The sequence below is a fragment of the Toxorhynchites rutilus genome, chromosome 1 (assembly GCF_029784135.1).
Source record: "Toxorhynchites rutilus septentrionalis strain SRP chromosome 1, ASM2978413v1, whole genome shotgun sequence".
NCBI lineage: Eukaryota > Metazoa > Arthropoda > Insecta > Diptera > Culicidae > Toxorhynchites > Toxorhynchites rutilus.
This window is the reverse complement of record NC_073744.1, coordinates 12,811,379-12,833,915: the sequence shown is the minus strand read 5'-3', so window position 1 is coordinate 12,833,915 and position 22,537 is coordinate 12,811,379. Positions and strand designations below refer to the sequence as shown.

At 37.6% G+C, this 22,537-nt stretch overlaps 1 protein-coding gene and 2 non-coding genes across 4 annotated transcripts in view; all 3 read left to right on the top strand.

Moving 5' to 3' along the window:
• Positions 1–2,404: 2,404 nt before the first annotated feature.
• LOC129762927 (condensin complex subunit 1) overlaps positions 2,405–22,537 on the top strand; it is a 28,731-nt gene continuing 8,598 nt past the window's right edge. For both annotated transcript variants that reach the window (XM_055761543.1, XM_055761542.1), the window contains exons 1-4: positions 2,405–3,155; positions 3,213–3,936; positions 10,222–12,786; positions 19,749–20,118. In XM_055761543.1, the coding sequence (XP_055617518.1) occupies positions 2,584–3,155; positions 3,213–3,936; positions 10,222–12,786; positions 19,749–20,118 (4,231 nt within the window). In that variant the 5' untranslated portion in view covers positions 2,405–2,583. The remainder of the gene's footprint in view (positions 3,156–3,212; positions 3,937–10,221; positions 12,787–19,748; positions 20,119–22,537) is intronic.
• Positions 12,972–13,053, top strand: Trnal-aag (transfer RNA leucine (anticodon AAG)). Its single transcript has one exon. It is a non-coding gene; the product is annotated as a tRNA-Leu (tRNA).
• Positions 17,653–17,734, top strand: Trnal-aag (transfer RNA leucine (anticodon AAG)). Its single transcript has one exon. It is a non-coding gene; the product is annotated as a tRNA-Leu (tRNA).

Sequence of the window (22,537 nt, the reverse complement as noted above, 5' to 3'; positions counted from 1 at the left end):
GATGAAAACAGATAGTTCCTTTTTGCTGGCATTGATTACATTTGTTATGCAAATGCGCCTGTTGCGCTTCATATTTATTATGCGCTTGTTTGCACTTCAAAAATATATAATTATTTTATTTGTCGGCCTGGTGTCTGAGCTGGGTCCGTAACATGCATCGATAAAAATGCGAGAATGGCCGTTTCTCGTATTCTCGGTCAAAGCCGTTAACAAAGCTCAGAGATTGTTGCATCGAAACGTGGCCGATGCGCATTGGATCAAATACAAAAGGCAACTAAAAGTAGCGCTGATGCACTTTTCATACGTAGGGGAAATGCGGTTAAAATGAGCAGAAAGATTCATTCTCGCTCACCGGTAACGTTGTTGGTTCGATGGCCACTAAACGGGAAGTCTAGTTTTCACCAATTTAACGCTTCACACACAAGGGAATTGTAATGTATAGCATATCAAAGATATCCTAGAGAATTTCTAATTCGATTTGTATGTAAATCATAACAATCCGTTTGCAACTTAACTTTATATCATAAAAACGTGATCTGTTTTCTGTCAACCCTTAATGAAAGACTTAAAAATCAAAATCTATATAAATAAAAATGTAAGGCAAAATCTGTTGGTAAGCGGAAAACCCGAAGAAGGCATGGTCCGATTTTAGCCTTCTTTATTATGTTGTATTGGTCTCTTCCCGTAGATTAGTATAGTGGAGAGAAAAATCGAAAAATTCGGAAAATTGAATTCCCATATGTTCTACAATTACAATTTTGTAATATTCTCTGTATCAAACATGTATTCTATGCAACGGATTTTCCAAATGCTTGAAGAATCTTGAACGAGAATTGTGTCTGAAAATAATTTTATATTAAAAGGACGAAGTTTTGTAGAAGTACTAGACAGTTTATAGTAAAAGGAAATTGTAAGGGGTCAAAAGGTAATCAATCAATGAAGAGTTCAGTGATTGGACTCACTAACGTTCACTTAGTAAGAAAACGTGGATGTTTGAAAGTATTCAAATCGAAAAAATAAAAAAAATTGGGCGGGACGAAGTTCGTCGGGTCAGCTAGTAGAAAATAAATATTCAGGTTTCGAATTAGTTGAAAAGAAATTGTAATCTTAGATCAACCGCTAGTAATCGTTTTACAGTTGAGAAAAAACAAAAAGTGGGTTATATCTGTGATATAACCGCAAGGTAGACGTAGGACTACCGTTGGCTCGGTAATCATTTATTTGAAATCGCATCTGAATCAATTCTTAATGAATGAATGAATGAATATTTTGAAAGATTGCTGAAAGTTTTTCTTGTTAGTGTGTGGGTGGATGAGTATAAGTATGGAATTGTTATTAACATAAAATTCAACTCTTTCGAACCGTGGTCCCGAAACGAACCGATGGAATTTGAGTTGCTTTTAAAAGCAAACTGAAGATGTTTGATACATGATTCATTTTTGTTTTCGTGAGAATAACACGTGATTTTTCATGATCATTCCATGCGCAGAATAGAAACTGAGGGCGCCATTTCACGGTGAAAACGAAATAAAGTCTATATTACCTTGAATAAAATTCATTTCGTGAATTTTTCCTGACTGTTCCATGCGAATGCAGAACAGAAACTGATGCTGTTGGATTGCATCATGGGAACACCAAGTCGAATGCGTAAATGGGTGCGAATATTCCTTCGCTCGGACGCATTCACACGCAAACAATTTTGACTGACTGACTATTCCATGCAAAAACAGAACAGAAAGTGATGCGAGTAAAAGTACTCACGCCTTGCATGTGTCCGCTATGGTTTCCCAAACACTAATGCAAGCGAGCAAAAAAAATCACAGCTTGCATGTATTCGCTATGACGGTTTCTTCAGATTAGATTTTATTTTGCGTCCGTGTTCGGGAACACATTGCGATCACCAATCATCATCAATGAGCTAGATTGTTGTGGTTTCAATAGCTTGCTTCCAAAGCAACTTTTAAGCTATTGAAACGATTTTTTGGACCAATAAGTGACAATCATATAAATCGTTGACATTTTATCTTTCGGATGAAGTGATTATTATACCACTCCATTTAGCCTGTTAAGAGGTATTAATGTTCAAAACCTTGCAGTCCAGCGTCATTCTCTCGTTTTCGAAACGTTGAACTTACACCACGGTACAGAAATGAAAGACGTAGTCCTACGTCAAAAACCGCTATAGGCAAGCACACGAGGAAATGCCGTTAATAAATAACAGCCCGTTACAATGAAACAAAATATAAAACATTTAATTTCAAAGGCAAATGAACAATGCAATGTATTCTCTCTTGAGGTGTATATTTCTCATTTCTCCTTGTGCACCCCTCGGTTGTAAAGTAAATAAAACGAACACTTTTTATCGTTTTATCGCTGTCAGTTGTGAGATTGGTTTTTGAACCGACGCAACACACAGCGGTGTTATCCGTAGGTAAACGTTACGGGCGCCTTAATTGTTCTCCACTTCCCAAGCAAGCCAAAATTGTCGTTTTTTGTGTGTACTTATTTATTTTCCGATTTTTCTATCCGTTTTTGGTGAGAATTTATGTTACTTTCGGTGTGTAGCTCAAAAACAAAACCATAATGGAGTGGCAATTTGTGATTCCGCGGGTGAACTCCGAGCTGCTTAGCTCGGACAAAAACAACTATTGCGTTGGGCGCGTTCTTGACTCGCAAGAGATCCCGGACGCGCTTAGAAATGCTCGCTCTGCACTGAATGACCCGTTCGGAGTGTTTGACCATTTCGATACGTTCTACTCGGTGATTGACAATGCTCAGCTATTGTCCGGGACAAATTTGTTACGTGCACACGATTTGCTGTATATTGGTGTTGACCGATTGGGTACCAGAATAGCGGATTTATTAGGCAAAACAGATTTGCCCCAGGAAGATCGACTGCAGGCATTGAATGCAGTCAAAATGTTGGTTTATCTGATGGGAGGAACCGTGAAGGCGATTGATGCGTACATTAACTCCTCAAAGGACAGTGTAGGATTGTTGAAGAAAGGATTCAACAAGAAGAAGGATAACGAGCAAGTGGAGGCTTTAGACTGGGATAATAAGCGATATCGGTGCATTGTGCAGTTGTATAATCTGTTCCAGTTGCCTTTGGAGAAACTCTGGGACCCGCCCGTGTGCGAAGAATCGTTTGTAGAGTAAGTGATGAACATTGATCGTAAAGATTTCTGAATAACATGTTTCCCACTCAACAGTGTAATATGTGACATCTGCTATCGAACATTGGAGCAAAGCTATGTGAAGTCGCGAAGTGTATCCGACAGTGTGTTTCAAATCTTGGGAACTGCAATCAAACGGTATAACCATGCTCTGTCTTTCCCGGTGAGGACGCTTCAAATTTTGGAACAATGCGAAGCTTCTATCGCTCCGATTGCGTCCGGTGTGATGCTTCTCTATGAGGAATTCGGAATCGCAACGATATATCCGGTACTAATCAAAGAGCTTATCGAACGGCTTAGCGTAGACGCGGCAGACACTCAAACAGCCCGTCACTGCAGCCAGTTCATGTTGGAACTCGGAACACTTGCTCCAAAGTTGATAATTCCACATTTGTCTACCCTGAGTGAAGAATTGCTAGGATTAGAGTCGTATGTGGTTCGGAACTGTGTTCTACAAATAATGGGAGAAGCAATTGTAACCGAACTAACGTCCGAAGAGTTAACCGATGAGTTGAAAGAAACAAGAGATGACTTCCTTCAGGACCTTTTGAACCACATTATGGATGTATCGGCGCATGTTAGATCGAAGGTACTGCAAATCTGGCACAACATAGAACGCCAAAATGCGGTTCCCCTTAGCTGGCAGCACCAGGTGCTCGAAAAGGCTGTCGAACGTCTGGAAGACAAGGCGCTGATAGTACGAAAAAACGCCATCGCACTTATTAAAGCATTTCTCGAACACAATCCATTCTCCGCGAAGGTAAGTTATTGTTTCCATTTACCGATGTTCTAATGCAGGGTTTCTCAAAGTGCTCTATATCGACCCCTTCGGGAGACAAAATTTTGTGTAAATATTCAAACACCAATAATATATGAATATTAGATAGGACTGTACCGACACTTCAGTCCGCTCTCTCCGTTATCCGATTTCGTTATCTCAAATGAAACAAGCGATAAATGACTGTTGCCGGAAACAACAATAGGAAGAATGAAACGCAGAATGTCAATTGATGTTATGGCGGGTTTACATTAGGGAGATCTATAGCTATAGATGGATTTATTCACGTGAAAATAGGTGTAAACGGGTGAGAATAAATATGATACACTTATTCGAGGTATATATAACTTGAATAAATTTAGCATATGTAAACGCTTGTGAATTTCTCACTTGTGAGAAATCACTAAAGTTGGATGCAGTTCTACTTTAGGTGAATAAATTCACCGAAAATATGAATATATTCATTATAGAAGTTCACGCTAGTGTAAACGGTTGATGCGATTTCTATAAATCTCATCATATTTCTTCACATGAATATATCACTAGTCTAAACCCACCCTTAGAGTGCGAAGAGATTTTCAAAGTTTCAGTCGCTTAGTTTCAATATTGAAAAATGAAATACAAGAATATTATTTGAATTAGCAATATTATTGGGGATTGTTAAGGATTGACTGAATCACCCTATAATTTTGTATGACAGTTTATATTGAGCACACTATCATACGCTACTCTTATCACTTACTCAGAAGATCAAGCTAGCAGAAGAGTAGGAATAGGCTTTCCTGTGAGTTCGGGTTAGTGATCGGATTCTGTGCGTACTATATAACGCGTATACAATAGTCAGCTCAGCCTCACTTAAATAAAGATCATATCCAAGAGTACATCTTATCGCGAATAAAATCATACCTTTTTTAAAGGACAATTCGAATACCGAGCCAATCTAGTGTTATTTCTTACAGGGATCCTAATTTTACATATTTTCATTTTTTTACTTATAGTATATAATGAAATTGCTATCTAAGTGTGTTATATGTGTGTTGTGTCAAAATGACGCGTGTTCGTAGAGATAGGTATATAAGAAACGTCCGTAAACCTAAGGCTGGATTTAGACTAGTGATATATTCATGTGAAGAAATATGATGAGATTTATAGAAATCGCATCAACCGTTTACACTAGTGTGAACTTCTATAATGAATATATTCATATCTTCGGTGAAATTATTCACCTGAAGTAGAACTGCATCCAACTTCAGTGAGAAATTCACAAGCGTTTACATATGGTGAATTTATTCAAGTTATATATACCTCGAATAAGTGTATCATATTTATTCTCACCCGTTTACACGTTACGCTATAGATCTCCCTAATGTAAACCCGCCATAACACTATGTAACACAAGTTCTCATTTGAAACTTTCAAGATACTGTCTAAGTTACGTGAATCAACTTGTTATAAGAATGACTAATATTTTAGTAGAATATATTAGGTTGGGGAAAAAGTAATCCATTAAAGGGTGTGTCACATCAAATTGCATCACGGAAAAAACGCTGTAGAAATTCGCCCAGTAGACCGATCCTTTTGAAAATTTTAGACAGTAAAATAAAAACTATTAAACAACTTTTGGCATTTTCTTTTTATTCATACTTCGAGCCCAAGCCCGTATGCTCGCACCTTCCTCTTTACCCCGTCCATAAGGTTCTGTACAACGTCAGGTTGTAGTTTTTTTTTAACAGAAATCCATTTTCTCTTGAAGTCCGCCTCCGATTTGACAACTTTTGGGTTCTTCCGGAGGGCCTGCTTCATAATCGCCCAATATTTCTCTATTGGGCGAAACTCCGGCGCGTTGGGCGGGTTCATTTCCTTTGGCACGAAGGTGACCCCGTTGGCTTCGTACCACTCCAACACGTCCTTTGAATAGTGGCACGAAGCGAGATCCGGCCAGAAGATGGTCGGGCCCTCGTGCTGCTTCAATAGTGGTAGTAAGCGCTTCTGTAGGCACTCCTTAAGGTAAACCTGCCCGTTTACGGTGCCGGTCATCACGAAGGGGGCGCTCCGCTTTCCGCAAGAGCAGATCGCTTGCCACACCATGTACTTTTTGGCAAACTTGGATAGTTTCTGCTTGCGAATCTCCTCCAGAACGCTGAATTTGTCCTCTGCGAAGAAGAACAACAGGCCCGGCAGCTGACGAAAGTTCGCTTTGACGTAGGTTTCGTCGTCCATTACCAGGCAATGCGGCTTCGTCAGCATTTCGGTGTACAGCTTCCGGGCTCGCGTCTTCCCCACCATGTTTTGCCTTTCGTCGCGGTTAGGAGCCTTCTGAACCTTGTATGTACGCAGGCCCTCCCGCTGCTTGGTCCGCTGGACGAATGAACTTGACAAATTCAGCTTATTGGCGACATCCCGGACCGAACTTCTCGGATCACGTCTAAACTGCTTAACTACGCGCTTGTGATCTTTTTTCACTGACGGAGCATCCATTTTTGCCGTTCTTCACCTTCCGGTCGATGGTTAGGTTCTCGAGGTATCGTTTTAGTACTCTGCTGACCGTGGATTGGACGATTCCCAGCATCTTACCGATGTCCCGATGTGACAACTCCGGATTCTCGAAATGAGTGCACAGGATTAATTCACGACGCTCTTTTTCGTTCGAAGACATTTTTCCAAATTTCCGAAAAATTGACAGTGAAGCATGGCCGACGTGATCTATACACTTTTATCTGATTATAAGCGAAAGCTGAGGATATAATTCCTAAAAATTAAATTTCTACAGCGTTTTTTCCGTGATGCAATTTGATGTGACACACCCTTTATTTTTGCATAAAATCCAAAACTTTATTCGAGATATTTCGGATTGTCCGATTTGGTTCAATTATACACCCTTTTGTAGTTTATTTTGTTGCCATTTTAAAGGTAAAGGTAACGTAGAACCAAAACTTCCGTACAGGTTGGTCACTCATACAGAATATTCTGTATTTTACAGATTTTTTGACAAATTTCAGATACAGAATCTGTATATACAGAATTACTGATTTTCAGCAAAAATACAGAATCTACAGATTTTTTTTTCAAATTCAATTTTAAGGGCATACACCGATACCTTGATTTATAAAAATATTGAACGCAACGCAATGAGATGACTAAGTTGTTAAGTGAAACCTTGAGCGATTTGAAGAGCTTAAACTATTCTTTCGTTCCAAGTTAAGTATGATCATAGTTCAATTCCAAAAGAAATCGAACTAAATATGCAGATTTTAAAAACTTGTATTTTTGATTCGAACGAAAGTTTGTATTCCGTTAGGGTTTGAGGCAACATGAGTTTTCCACAGCATTTGGGAATTTTTTGACTCAAGTGTAACTTTTGAAAAGGGCATATCGATTTTAGTAAGAGAAATTTTTGATCATTAATATCTCAAAAACTATGAGTCCTACCGAAATAGTGTCTTAGAAAGAGTTATAGAGTATTGAGTTCAAACGTGAAAAAAATACACTCAGAAAAAAAAATTGTACTCTTTTTTTATTTATAAAAAAAACTGTAATTTGCAATATCTAACATACATATTTTTTAATTTTTTGAATTTTTTTCATATAAAATAGAAGTCATGTAGAAAATTTAAAAGTGGGTACAAGGTGGTAAAACTGTTTTTGACAAACTTTGTGGAACATCGAATTTTTATGAATTTTCGAAACTCCGAATTTTTGTATGTTAACAATCATTTCTAGCCACAAATTATGTTATTTAGAACAAAAAAGATCTTTATCAATTTCCTCCTAAATGCAGCCATTCTCGAGATATTTAAAAAAATATTTCTAATTCATTGTCTTTTTTATAGTAAATAAGCTCTTTTAATATGTTTGTCGTGTTATACCGCCATGTTCATGAAATTTTATGAATTTGCTTATAATTTTCAACAACTTTTGCAAATACATCATTACGGTGAAAATATATTTTTTAGGAGTTACGTTACGTCACGTCCTTCTGAAAGGAGATTGATGAAGAGCTTTTTTGTTCTAAATCACATCGGAATTCATAATTTGTGTTTCGAAAATTCATAAAAATTCGATGCTCCACAAAGTTCGTCGAAAATAATCTTACCATCTTGTACTCATTTTTTATATTTTTACATGACTTCTATTTTATATGAAAAAAAAAATATATGTGTTTTAGATATGGCAAATTCAAGTTTTTTTTTTGTAAAAAAAAAGAGTACTAATTTTTTTTCTCAGTGTATATTTTTTCACGTTTTAACATCAATACTCTATAACTCTTTCTAAGACACTATTTCGGTACGACTCATAGTTTTTGAGATATAAATGATCAAAGGTTTCTCTTACTAAAATCGATACGCCCCTTTTCCAAAGATACACTTGAGTCGAAAAATTCCCAAATGCTGTTGAAAACTCATATTTCGTTCGTATCAAAAATACAAGTTTTTTTAAATCTGCATTTTTAGTTCGATTTCATTTGAAATTATTTTAAAAATCAAAATTCATTTTTCTTAAAAACTTATTTTTTTTAATTCTCAAAAAAATATATGAATCTTACAATTTCCAACAAGTCGTCCATACATCGGAAGATGGTCACTTTCACAGGGAAAAAGTATTTCCAATAACAACTTTTCATGTTTTTTTTGGTAAAATTACAACTAATCTTAATTTTTCAGGGTATGGAGATCTTTGGAAAAAATAATGTTTTAGTCGTTGATTTTTTGTGTGTAAAATCTCGCGTTTGACATGTTCTTGACATGTTTCTGAATAGAATAAAGTTGGCAGAGCATGCAAATCGCGATAATTTATACTTATAAATGTTACGAATTAAACATTAATAGTAATTTTTCAAAGAAAAACATGAAAACGTTGTTGTTCGAAAAACTTTTTCCCTGTAAAGGTGCCCATCTTCCGATGTATTGTGACGATGTAAATTAAAAAAAAATTCTCCCAAAATTTATCAAACCCACTCAATTTTAGTCAGGAATAAAATGTAGAAAATTATTTATGTTTTCATTAGAAAATATCGAGCAAATTTAAAAAAAAAATTTGAAAAAAATATTTTGAAAATTAAAATTCATTTTTCTCGAAAACATGTTTTCTTAGAATTCTGGAAAAAAATGAATAGCCCATATAATTTCCAACAAGTCACCCATACATCGGAAGATGGGAAAAAGTTTTTTGAACAGCAACTTTTTCATGTTTTTCTTTGAAAAATTGCTAATAATGTTTAAATTCGTGACATTTTTGTGTATAAATCATCGCGATTCACATGCTCTACTAACTTTTTTCTATTTAGAAACATGTGGAGAAAATGTTAAACGCGAGAATTAACACATAAAAATGTAACGAGTAATTATTTCAGCAACTATAGAAGATAGAAAGTTGATGTCTTCGAAGAAAGTTCATGTCGAATTCAGTATATCTCTATCGTGACTTTGAACAAAATTAAAATTAGTTTATTTTTTAGTAATTTTTTCAAAGAAAACATGAAAAAGTTGTTGTTGGAAATACTTTTTCTCTGTGAAAGTGCCCATCTTCCGATGTATGGACGACTTGTTGGAAATTGTAAGAGCTATTCATATAATTTTTTTGAGAATTTTTCAAAAATACGTTTTTGAGAAAAATGAATTTTAATTTTTAAAATAATTTTTTTCTCAGTGATTTTTTTTTCAAAAAATACATATCTTTTTTAATTTTTTTATGAGAATTTAAGCAATTTTCTACATTTCATTCTCTGACCCGAATTTGGTAGGTAATCTTTAATTTTTTGGAAAAAATCAAGAAAAAAAATGTAATTTTTAATTTTAATTTTTGTAATTTTTAAAATAATTTGTTTCTCAGTGATTTTTTTTTCCAAAAATACATATCTTTTGTATTTTTTTATGAGAATTTAAGCAATTTTCTACATTTTATTCTGTGACCCGAATGTGGTAGGTAGTATAGTTTTTAAGTTTTAATTTTTTGGAAAAAATCAAGAAAAAAATGTTGGCTTTTTCAAAAAAGTAGTCTAATTCTTTTTTCAATATTTCAAGAATGCAAAGTTGCTTAAAAGACCAATGTGTTTACACCCACAACGTTTCACTGCTAACTGAGATGGTGCTGCCAAGAGCCAGTCGAGTTGGCATGAAATTCGTCCATTGTTGGTCATTTAGACCCATTATCCGTACATGGCCGGTCCAGGACCATGGGAAGTCGATTTAGGACCACCGTTAATATATAGTTTGCCAAATAGTTTGAAAATCCCTGTTCTAATGTCTTATTCTTTTCCGTCTCTATTAGCTTTCGCTCGCCGAACTGCGCACACAGTACGAGCAAGCGGATATCCGACTGCAAGAGATCCGCACCAAGCTGGTTGAGCAGGGCACTGTGCTGAAGAAAATCGAAGAGGACTGGGAGGATTTGACCGTGCAAATGTATCCCGTTATCTCCGAGGTACTCTCGAAAGAGAACTCCTCGGAAGATGCGACTCAGTCGGAAGGCACGATGGATGACGTGGGAACGTTGGTGAAAGAAATTGGACCCATGATCGAAGGCCAGCGATACAAGGAATTGATTCATCTGGCATGTAAAGTGGACTTTGCGCTTGGCAATACGGAAAGCAGAAAAACATTGAACGTCGAACAGCAGTGCTTGTATTACATGATGGTATTGAAAAAATATTACATTACCAGTCGGCAAGGACCTAACCACAATGAGGAATTTGAAAAAATCGAAAACGAAGTAAATTTCCTGAAGGATTCCATACGTTTCTCGGAGATTGTGTCCGATGCGGTACCCAAGTTGCAGGACATGTTAATGTCGAAGTCTCAATCAGATGTCTTTGAAGCGATCGATTTTTTTACATCAGCCTATCTGTTCGGCATCAGGGGAACCGAGTGCGGGATGCAGCAGATGCTGTACCTGGTATGGTCCTCAGATGCGGAGAAACGAAACAGCGTTGCTGCCGCCTACAAAAGGGTCCTGTTGGAAGTTGATCTCGAAGGCCGAGCGAAGAGTGTGAAGGTGGTCCGTAATTTGTGTCAGTTTATGATCAATTTGACGATGGGTCATTACACTGCTATGGAGGTTTTGGTTAAAGAATGGGTCGAGAGTGGTGATTTGGACGCTCAAATGATACAGGTCATGTTCGAATTGTACACGAAGAAACTTGAGAATGTGACCGATTCGGAATCTCGCCAGGCACTTCAATTGCTTTTGATGGTTTCGGTTGGCAAACCGTCGGTCGTAACAGCTAACCAAACTCTGTTGGAAAGTATAGGTTTCGGTCAGAGGGGACGTGCCGATCCCCGAATATTTACGACAACGCTCTCCATCTTGATGAATTCTATTCCGAAACCTAAAGACGGTATAAAATATTACAAACGCTTCGAGAGTGATTCCGCGACGATCGAAAAAGTGGTTGACATCTTCGTTAAGCTATTTTTCAAAAGTAAGCTTAATAACTTTGACAGCATCGGTACGAAAACCTTCGACTTTATATATAAGATGGTCAATACTCCGGATCTCGTCAGTCAGAATATATTGATAACGATCTATGAAAAATTGCAAGCGCTTGCCAATACACTTCAGAAGCGGGAAGAAAATCCATTGTCGCAGGACGTCCAAATTCCGGGGGCAACCCAGGAGGAACAGAATCGATCATCGCAGGCTACACAAACTAGTAAACAAGCAAACATTACGCTCCCAACAATGCTGATAGGGCGATTCATTTTAATCATCGGTTACGTAGCAATGCGAGAAATGATACATCTCGATATTGACGTCTATGGTAACCTTAAGTATCGCCAGGAACTGAAAGACGAGCTGAAAAACATTAAGAAAAAGACTGCCCAAAACAAGAATGCATCTATGCGGAAGACCATAAGTATGGATGTTTCGGCCAGTAACGCACTCAAGCGCTTATCCGGCACCAGCGGGAAAGAACAAGAGCAGCAAGATGAGGAAGAACTGTTGAGCGGAGCTACCGCCGAAGATACCATTGCCGAGAAAATAACCTACATTTGCGAGACGGAAATGCTTTACACCAAGGAAAGCCTGCTGGGTCGATTTGTACCGACGATAATCGAAGTATGTAAGCACCCGAACCGCTACAAAGATGACTTGTTGCAAAAGTCATCGGTTCTCACCCTGATTCGGCTGATGTCCGTCTCGTCCAGTTTTTGCGAAACCAACATGCCGTTCCTGATGAACATTCTGCAGCACACCAAAAACAACCACATCAAGTGTAACATCGTCATCGGGCTTTCTGATCTTACATTTCGCTTCCCGAACGTGATCGAACCCTGGACCAGCCACATGTACGCTACACTGCACGAGAAAAACACCGAACTTCGTTTGACAGCGGTCAAAATGTTGTCCAATCTGATCCTGCACGAGATGATCCGGGTGAAGGGCCAAATTTCCGACCTCGCGATGTGTATTGTCGATTCGGTGGCAGAAATTCGAACGATCACGGAACAGTTCTTCAAAGAAATTGCCAACAAGTCCAACATTCTGTATAACGTACTTCCCGATATAATATCCCGTCTCAGTGACCCTTCGCTGGCGCTGGAAGAGGAAAAATATCACATCATCATGCAGCACATTATCGGACTGATCAACAAGGATAAGCAAATTGAAAGCTTGGTGGAGAAGCTGTGTCTACGGTTCCGTGTGACCAGCGAGCAACGTCAGTGGCGAGACATTGCCTTCTGTCTGTCGCTGCTGTCGTACAACGAGAAAACCATCAAGAAGCTGTCGGAGAATATCGGCTGCTTCAAGGATAAGGTGCAGTACGATGAGATTCTCGGCTCGTTCAAGACCATTATTAGCAACACGAATAAGCTTGCCAAACCAGAACTGAAGGTAAGTATGTTTTCGGTGGAATTTTTTATTTTATCTCATACACTTGTGAGGCGTAACGCAGATAACGTTTCGAGAACGATAGTGGTATGAAATATCGTTTAGTGTGTCTCGGCTTGCGGTGCAGAGAGTGAGAATCACTGGGTCATAGTTTTATTTGATTGCTTTTAACAAGTCATTAGACGTAAGGTAGCGTGGCCGAGCGGTCTAAGGCGCTGGTTTAAGGCACCAGTCTCCTCGGAGGCGTGGGTTCGAATCCCACCGCTGCCAAGAGGATTTTTTTTTTGTTTTTTTTTTTATATTGGTAAACATATTGGACAAATCACATCAATGATGAATCGGTCAAGATAAAAAAAAATCTTAAGTGGCCCGTAGACGTTCAATGGTTCTGATCAATAATATTAAATATTTTGGTTTGGGCAATGCAATTGTTCGTCTAGGGCAAGTGATCTCAAACTATTTTGGGAAAGAGACCCCTTTTTCAGAATGAAGTGATACTATCGACCACCATAGCCAAATTTCTAAAAAAAAAGATATCGTTATCTTATTCATACAACATAATTATCAACCCAAAAACTTTGGAGTTGATCAAATGAGTAAACTTGACAACTTAAGACAAAAAACAAGGTGATTTTCGTAATCTACGTTTTATTTTCTATTTTTCGACATAATCGCCGTAACATTCGAGTCATTTTTCATAGTGTGGCACGAGTTTTTCTATTCCGAGCGCGAAGTGCGTAGCGTTCAACTTTTTGAAGTACGATGTAACTGCGTCACGAATTTCTTCAGTGTTTTCGAATCGTTGACCGCCGAATGCCTGTTTCATCACCGGGTATAAGTGATAGTCGCTAGGGGCGAGGTCTGGGGAGTAAGGAGGACGCTCGAACACAGTCCATTTGAATTTTTTCAATTGCTCTTGAGGTACGCGAATAGAATGGGACCGCGCATTATCGTGGATGAGGAACACTCATTTCGTCAATAAACCTGGCTCTTTGTTCTTAATCGGTCCGAAACTTCACAATAGTACGGTGATGAAACTTTTTATCAACTACACTCTGTCCAACAAACAACGCTTCAATTTATATTCTAGTGTATTGGTGTTGGTAACTACCATAGGGCTCTTACTACACATACATGCAGAGCTTCTGTTGGGCAAACATCATTTGTTTACATTCGTAGCTTCTATGCAGCAGAAGCGGATTCTTTATCAATCTACGTTCTTGTAGATGATTTAAATATAGTTGCGATCTTTCTAATAGCGCGAAATATTTCATAGAACTAACATGAACTTTGTGAAACAGTTAGGCAAGCTGTTTACTGAACAAGAGCTTTTGTGTGACGCATATTGCTTAATTTACTAGCACCTATTTCGCGATGTTCATTGAGCGACCTTCCCACTAGATTTGAATCGAAAAAATAACAGGAAAGGATTATCAGCATGTTCAGACCTAGATTCAAGACACAGAGGCTCGAGCTCACGTTCGAATACTTCCTTGTATTTTCCATGAATTAGCCAAATGATGGATTTTTTACGTTTCCGATCAATTTTCTTATAACCATACTAGCTGCCCCGGCAAACTTCGTCCCGCCCAAAATTTATTTTGCCCCTCCCCCCTTAAAAAGAGGGAGGAATGTCTAATCCAACATAGAAACATTTATTCTCCCTAAAACCTCCACATTCCAAATTTGGATTCGTTTGCTTGATTAATTCTCGAGTTATACTAAAATTTGTGTTTCATTTGCATGGAAGTCCCCCCTTAGAGAGGGGGGAGGAGTCTCGAACTAACGATCCTTTAGTTAGGTCCGACCAAGCGTTAGCGAGCGTTGGGGCGGCATACGTTTGCTCGGTTAAATTTTGCTTTGAAATATAGCTGAAAATTGCGCTCCTGTGGCGTACTTAAATAACGCAAATCATAAAATCGTATTTTCGTAACAATAAAAAATGACACAAAACTACAAACAACAAGGCAGCAACAATACAAAAGATATCTGAGTTGCTATCTATTGTATTTCGGCTTCGGTGACGTAAATATTTTTTCAAATATAATCACCGATACATTCTAAAATAAATAAAAACTGTTCCGTGATCAAGAATTTTAAAACTCCGCCCAACCTGAGTATTCCGTAAGTAGCAATAAACTGATTGAGTTGCCTGAGAGTGCTTCATCTATTTTTACTAAATCATTGGACTTCTTCACTGAAATTCATATTCTGAAAATGACTCACGTAAACTGTGAACGACCGAGCTATTTCCTATGATCCTATGACTTTTTTCTACAGGCTACGCATAGACGTTTATAACCAGAAACTATAAAAATTAAACAATTCCATAATGGTTGAGTTTTCATGATATTACGAATATGGTTTTTTCATCAAATATAATTTTCTATAGATTTTGTTCTATCTCGAGAACAGTTAGTCTTAGAATAAAATGTCTGTATAGTTTTTCATGCGGAATGACGTGTAAAATAAATTTGTTGTATTACTTTTCTCGAAAAGTAACAATTTTTCAAAACATTGGAAATTGTGTTTTCAATTCCTAGTATTTAATGTGTAAGTGTAAATTGTGTATGATTATTCATGCACCACAAGTCGTCATAATTTACCTTGAATGAGATCGTATTATTTCTCCACGCTAATAATCTTTTGTTTACACCAAGTCCGTTATCTATTATCCATAGAAACTGCGTATTGATTCGTGATCAAATTCTCTAGATATTGAAATTCGTACAAATGAAGTGTAAATTATTGCATGTGGTAGGATAAAGTATTTAGTATGATTGCTTGCTGTGGTGACATACGACCGCAAAGAGTTAATGAATTGCAGAATGGTCGATAAGGATTTGAAAAATAATAAAATTATAAATACGCTTTCAATACCCTCTGAGAATTTTACAAACTATGGCGGAAAAGGTTTCGTATTGCGCTACCGACTGAAGGTGAATCGGAAATCCAGAGTGAAGATGAATCGGCATTTACTGTGATCGATCATATTCCGGAGTGGGCAAAGATCTGCACTCAACAAAAAAAGGACCAGAATGCGACATCGAAAATTTTGAGTGAGTTTTGGAACGCTGTAACTCTGTCATAAAACGATGCATTTGTCAAAGCAATTACTGGGTCTTGTAAAGCACATTCCACAACTGCTCATCGATTTGCTGTGCGATGAAAAATTCATAATCCAAAACGAAAGGATAATTTTTCATCCGATCGAGAATATCCATGTGAAAAAGGTTCTACTGGAATTTCATATGAAACGAATAGAAGCGAATCAATCAGGTTAATTGGATTATTACTGGCGAATATGTTCCAGATGGAATAAGTACACTTCTGAAATAAAGCTGTGAATTTGAATTAACATTATTGTATCTATGTATTCTATTGTATTGATATCATCACATTTTATTGCAAGTGTTAAAAACATCCTGAATTGTATTAAAAAATGATTTTCAATCCATTTATTCGTATTCGATTGGCGTTTGCAATCACAATTAGTAAAGCTCAAGATCAATCTTTAAAGTTGTGTAGTTTATATTCAAATGCGGCTTGTTCTTCACCTGGTCAACTGTACATTAAGAGTTTGCGTGTTAGCAAACTAGATAGCTTGCATATCTTCGCTGATAATGGTAAAACAAAAATATATAGTTTACTCACAATAATTTCGAAATTAAATGAAACATGTGCTTTGTTATGCTATCCATTTCTCTACCGTACAACAATGAGCCACAGCAAAGCTGGTACAACAGGGTACAGCTAGTAAAATTTGAAATAAAATAAACTTAGATGGAATTTAGGCGCAATTCAGTTATTTCCTTAATTATTTTAATTAAGAAAGGAAAAATGTCCACGTGGACAAAGGGGGGTAGGGGTATGAAAATGTCCACGCTTGTCCACGGAGGGGGAGGGGGGAGTTTAAAATCGTGCCTTTTCTGTCCACGTTTTTTTCGAGATGACACCAAATCTCGACGTTTCATGCATTTTTAAGTCATTTGGCATCGAAAAAAAAATCTATTTTCCAAATTTCCTTTACTCCAAAATCAAAACTTTGAGCGCTTTGAGGCACCCCTAAATCATGTCCGATTGAGCTGAAACTTTGCACAAATATTTTTTTTGGGCCAATAAACAAAATGTACCAGGTCGGCTTTTGAAATTCGATGATGAAATTTTTCCCATACATCCATTGCCACCACAGTATACATACACATCATGTAACATGAAGTTGTTTCATTTTGATTTATAGATTATTGTTGGTTTTTATGTATGTATGTTGTATGTATTGCATGTTTTATGTTCATGTTGTGTATGTATTTTTAATTTAAATGAAATAAATTTAAATGGATTTAATTTTTGATTCAAATGAAACAAAAATAAAAAAAGATAAAATGCATGCTGAATGATAAACCATGTTACATATTTAACAAATTTGGAACCGATCTGACTGAATTTGTATGAGTTTATATTAGAATTATTGATTACTCATACGGCTTTTCGCTTTGCGGCCAAATTTCGTGGAACGTATCTAGGCCGTAAAGCGAGGTATGGGTGTGTTTCCTAATTAAAGGGACTTTTAGTTCACGCTATGTTTGTACTTGCAAAAAAAGTGCGGGTTTCGGCCAATATTCTATTTTTCGAACGGTCATTTCCCGGCAAATGGAAGATGGGGAAAAATAATTCTTGAAGATTGCAGTTTCTTTAGCATAAATAATCAGAATTACACCAATGACTTAGTCGAAAAAAAAATTTACGGCTTGGTCGTTAATGGGTTAATTCATTTACATTTGCGATCTGAATCGTCAACACTTTGACGTTTGGCTTCAACCCTGACTACTAAGAAAGCCAGAATACGCGTTACACCCCGCCTCTGGACAAGGTAGCGTGGCCGAGCGGTCTAAGGCGCTGGTTTAAGGCACCAGTCTCCTCGGAGGCGTGGGTTCGAATCCCACCGCTGCCAAGAGGGTTTTTTTTTGACGTAGAACTACGTCTTTCAGGAAGGGTGCCAAATCAGAAGACCGGTCACGTTTTTATGAAATAAAGTTCACGTTAATAACTATCTTCACTGTGAATGAAGTCTCATGATTTGCATACCAATCGAATTGAAAATTATCTAATGGCGGGTTTACATAAGGGAGATCTATAGCTATAGATGGATTTATTCACGTAAAAATAGGTGTAAACGGATGAGAATAAATATGATACACTTATTCGAGGTATATATAACTTGAATAAATTCAGCATATGTAAACGCTTGTGAGTTTCTCACTGGTGAGAAATCACTAAAGTTGGATGCAGTTCTACTTCAGGTGAATAAATTCACCGAAAATATGAATATATTCATTATAGAAGTTCACGCTAGTGTAATCGGTTGATGCGATTTCTATAAATCTCATCATATTTCTTCACATGAATATATCACTAGTGGGTTTACCCTAAGATTTGTTTGATATGCTATACAATATTCGCTAATCTCTAAACGGTTTAAATTCATGGAAACTGGAAGAATTTTCTTTTTCTCATATATTTGTTCTGCCAGCAAATACTATCAGCCATCAGTTGACAACACTTCTCTTCTAATCAATATCGCGGGATCATTGGCTATTATGATGTACGGGCATGTTTCACTCATACGGATCTCTTCTCACTGTATCCTTTCCGATCGATTGAATAACCACATCTTCGTTCAAGCCGCTTGTCATGCCGTTATTTGTGATTTACGTTTGTACCTATCCTAGCTGGTGACCGACACTCAATTGACATCCGACGATGCATTGGTATGTTTTCAGAGAAAAACAAAGGAACAACGGGCGAGAGTGAATTTTTTATTTCTTTCATTCTTACGCTCCTCTCATTACTGTGCGAATGTGATGCTAACACATGACCAAGGGGCATTATAAAATGCTCTCCAATCGCCTGCTCTGTGTATGTCCCGCTTATGTGACCGAAATCATACTTCAATGCGGAAAGCCGAGATTGTGAGAATGAATTATTTGTTTTCGTTAGGCCAAATGTGTTCATCGCATTCAAATGAGAAGTAATAGTGTTCGTTTGACGATGAACCCTTTCGGATCTTAGTTGACAAGGTTAGCCAAATACAAGCGATCGAACAATGCTTTGACGAATGGTATTATTTGTCATTTTTGTCGATTTTTTTCGATTGAGACTAAATTTTCACCGCACTGAATCGGAAAGATGTTTGCATCAATTGGCAGGAAATATTTCTCTGCGTCTATCACAATTAATAAAATGTTATTTTTCATGAGATGAACAATTGAATAACTGTAAAATGTCAAGCGTTATCTAAAAGACCTAACTGCCAAGTTTTCATTGGCCCGATTTGCGGTTTCCCCAACACAGACTTCAAAATCGATATACCTGTGGAAATCCGCTTTGTAAATATATATGCAAGTCGGGGGTATTTTTGATCCCACCGAGCTGTGCTTCCCTAACACGGACTTAATGCGTCTGGAGGAATCCGCTTTGCAAATACGTACAAGTCGGGGGTATTTTTTTGGTGTTGAATACTTTTGGACTCGCTTGTCGTTGTGCAGATCGGAATATGTTTCCCTAAAACGTACTTTTAAACTGAGAAGACTGAGAAAATCGCCATTTCAAATACTAGAGATAAATGAACTTTCACAGTTCGAGAACTACGGAAACATTAGATGTGCAATATTTTCAGAGGGAAATGTAAAATACAATGATCGTTTGACTATTCTTCCGTTCACATATTTTGGTAGTCCTAGGCATCATATCAAACGTAAAAGGACGTTCATCAAATTTACTTGTGACGATGAACATAATCTATTATAAAAATAAGGAAGCATTCTAGAATAATATTCGGAGTGGTAAACAAGCGGATTGCATAATATAATTGCGTAGTTCTACGTCGAAAATATGCGGTCGTGTCCTAGATACAACCCCTTACAATTTTTTTTAATCAAATTAACGTTTATCAAAATCGTTCACAGAATGCAGTGGCCGAATTCGAAAGCCGCCTAGAGGAGTGTTTGACGATCAATGAAGATGGCGGCGCTGCTGGTGGCGGCGGCGACGGTCTCGGCGAGGACGAAGGTCCTAGTCAATCTGGCGGAGGCGGTGCTGCTGGCGGGAGTCGAGGTAATCGTGGTAAAGCATTACCCGCTGGCAAATCTTCCTCCCAGAGAAACAAAGCAACGGGATCGAAAACACGCCGAGGGCGACAACAGAAGGTGTCCTCGTCGGAAAGTGAAACGTCCGACAGTGAGGAGGAAAATATGCCGCCGGCGGCAAGTGCACGGGCAGCGGCACGTGCCCGACAGAATAAGAAGATTACCAAGGTTATCGAAAGCGACAATTCAGGTAATTAACTAATATATAACTCGTGGAATCTTATTGCCACGGCCCCTTTTGATTTTATTATTTGATCCACCACATTAGAGTAGAGACTAGCAATGGCATCAGCTGACAGTTTAACCACACGCTTTTAGTTTTTATTGTTGCACCGAATTATTTTCCTTAGATGTTAATAAATGGAACTGTTTTAAACACACCACTTTTTCTTTTGCTATTCGGAAGAAGATAAATAAAATGTACAGTCAATCCCAAAATTGTGTATACACATGCTACTTGACGATACTCCCATTTATTTGGTGCAAAATATTTTGAATACATTTCTCCTATTGATGCATATTAATAACTCACACATTTACCTTATTGTGCGCGCAAAACAACTTCGCGAAAAGTTTTTTGCTAATTATTTATTTTAAAAAAGTGAAGGCAATCTCTATTGTAAGCATCGCAAAATTGAGTGTACACCTTAAATTTCTCCTAACAAATTAACCTTTCAACGTACAACGATAATAAGTAAGACTTATCCAGGAAAGACAATGCGGAGAATGTCGGAAGAACCCACTCTACAGTAAAGAAAATCTTAAACAAGTGGAAGTACGAAGGGACCATGGAAAATCTCCCGGGTAGAGGACGCAAACGGATCCTATCTTCTGATGATGAACGAGTAATTGTGCGAACATTGCGAAAGAACCACAAAACAAACGTTCCTAAATTGACTACCGAAGTAGCCGGTATCATTGGAAGACCTGTCAGCGCAGACACTGTCCGGAGAGCAGCATACAGGAACAATCCGTGTGGTCGTGTTGACCGTGAAAAGTGCTTCATCTTAAAGGTGAATATGAAAAAACGACTATATTTCTAATGGCAAATGTAAACAGACCTAAGGAGTTTTAGGTCTTTTAGACCTCGTTCCGTAACAAATCTCTTTGAATCAGTTGGAAGACAGATGGTGTGGAGGAAACCAGGATCGTTGCTCCAAGTTCAGCATTTGGTTCCCACAGTAAAACACGGCGGCGGTAGCCAGTTGATGTATGATATTTGATGACTTCTGGATCTGGAACCATGGAGTTTATCGATTCGGCGATGGACAAGATGACTTATATGATTTTCCTGAAACGTAACCTGCAGTCTCCCGTTCAGAAATTGGGTCTCTCTCTCGCGATTACTACTTTCAACAAACTGACCTCATCGTGCGGGAATACCTGCTCTAAAATGTCCCAATCAACTCAAAACACCTCCACAATCACCGGACTTAAACACTATTGAGTATCCATGATGGGAAATCAGGAACCATCTGAAGAATAAAAATCCAGGGAACAAAGCGGAACTCAAAACGACGATTCCGGAGATCTGGGAGGCACTTCCGTCTACAGTGATCGTAAATCTCGCCTCGGCTTGCAGGAAGCGCTTGTCGCCAAATGGGCCATACCAAATATGTACTAGGGGTTTGATTTTTGTTATCTGTCAACATTTCTGAACTGATTTCAATTTTCTTTTGAAGAAAAACATGAACTGTACACTCAATTTTGTCACGCCTTAATTGGAGATTTTCTATTTGTATTATAAACATGAAGTAGAAATATGACCATTTTATTTTTTTTTCTTATCACTGCATGAGCGTAAAATGGATCGATATTCCGATGAATATGAGTCGCATTCAATTATTTACTTTTTAACCCCGGAAAAACTGAAAAATAACAAAGCAGCACGAGGTGTATACCCAATTTTGGGATTGACTGTAAATATGTACTTATGCATATAAAGAGACCATTATATCCGACTTTTTTATAAATAATTTTAAATGAAAATAAAATTTCGTGTGTAATTACATCGTAATTGCCGGTTGGTCAATATAAACGGATTGTACTGTAGTTAAATAGTACATATGTTGTGTTTTGACAAAATAGTTTCCCCTTGATTGTAAGGCTAAATGCAAGCTGATGAGCATGTGTGAGATTTAAGGGAGGACCCCGGTCGGGAAGGACGAAAAATTCGATTTATTGTTTTGGCATTATTGGGAAGTTTATGCCCTCAGAAATGTCCTGAATTTCGATATTTGATTTAGTTGGAAAGTTACAGCCAGTAGTAAGAGACCACCTCTAGAGCTATATGTAGTATTGCTGTACGAATTTTTAAACGCGTTTTTTTCGAAACCATGTTTTTCAACTGGTTTTCATTCAGTTTTTTGACAGCATTTAAAAAAAAATGGGTGGGTTATATATATGATATAACCGCAAGGTTGACGTGAGACTACCTTATCGTAGCAATCATTCGTTTGTATTGATTAATTTTTTGATAGAATGAAACAATTCCCGAATTCAATTGAATTCAATATATTTGCTTTGTGAGTAAAAATTCCATATAAGGTCAATTCATGCATTTTGATAGATTATGTTCTTCGTTACAAGTAAATTTAATGACAGTCTTT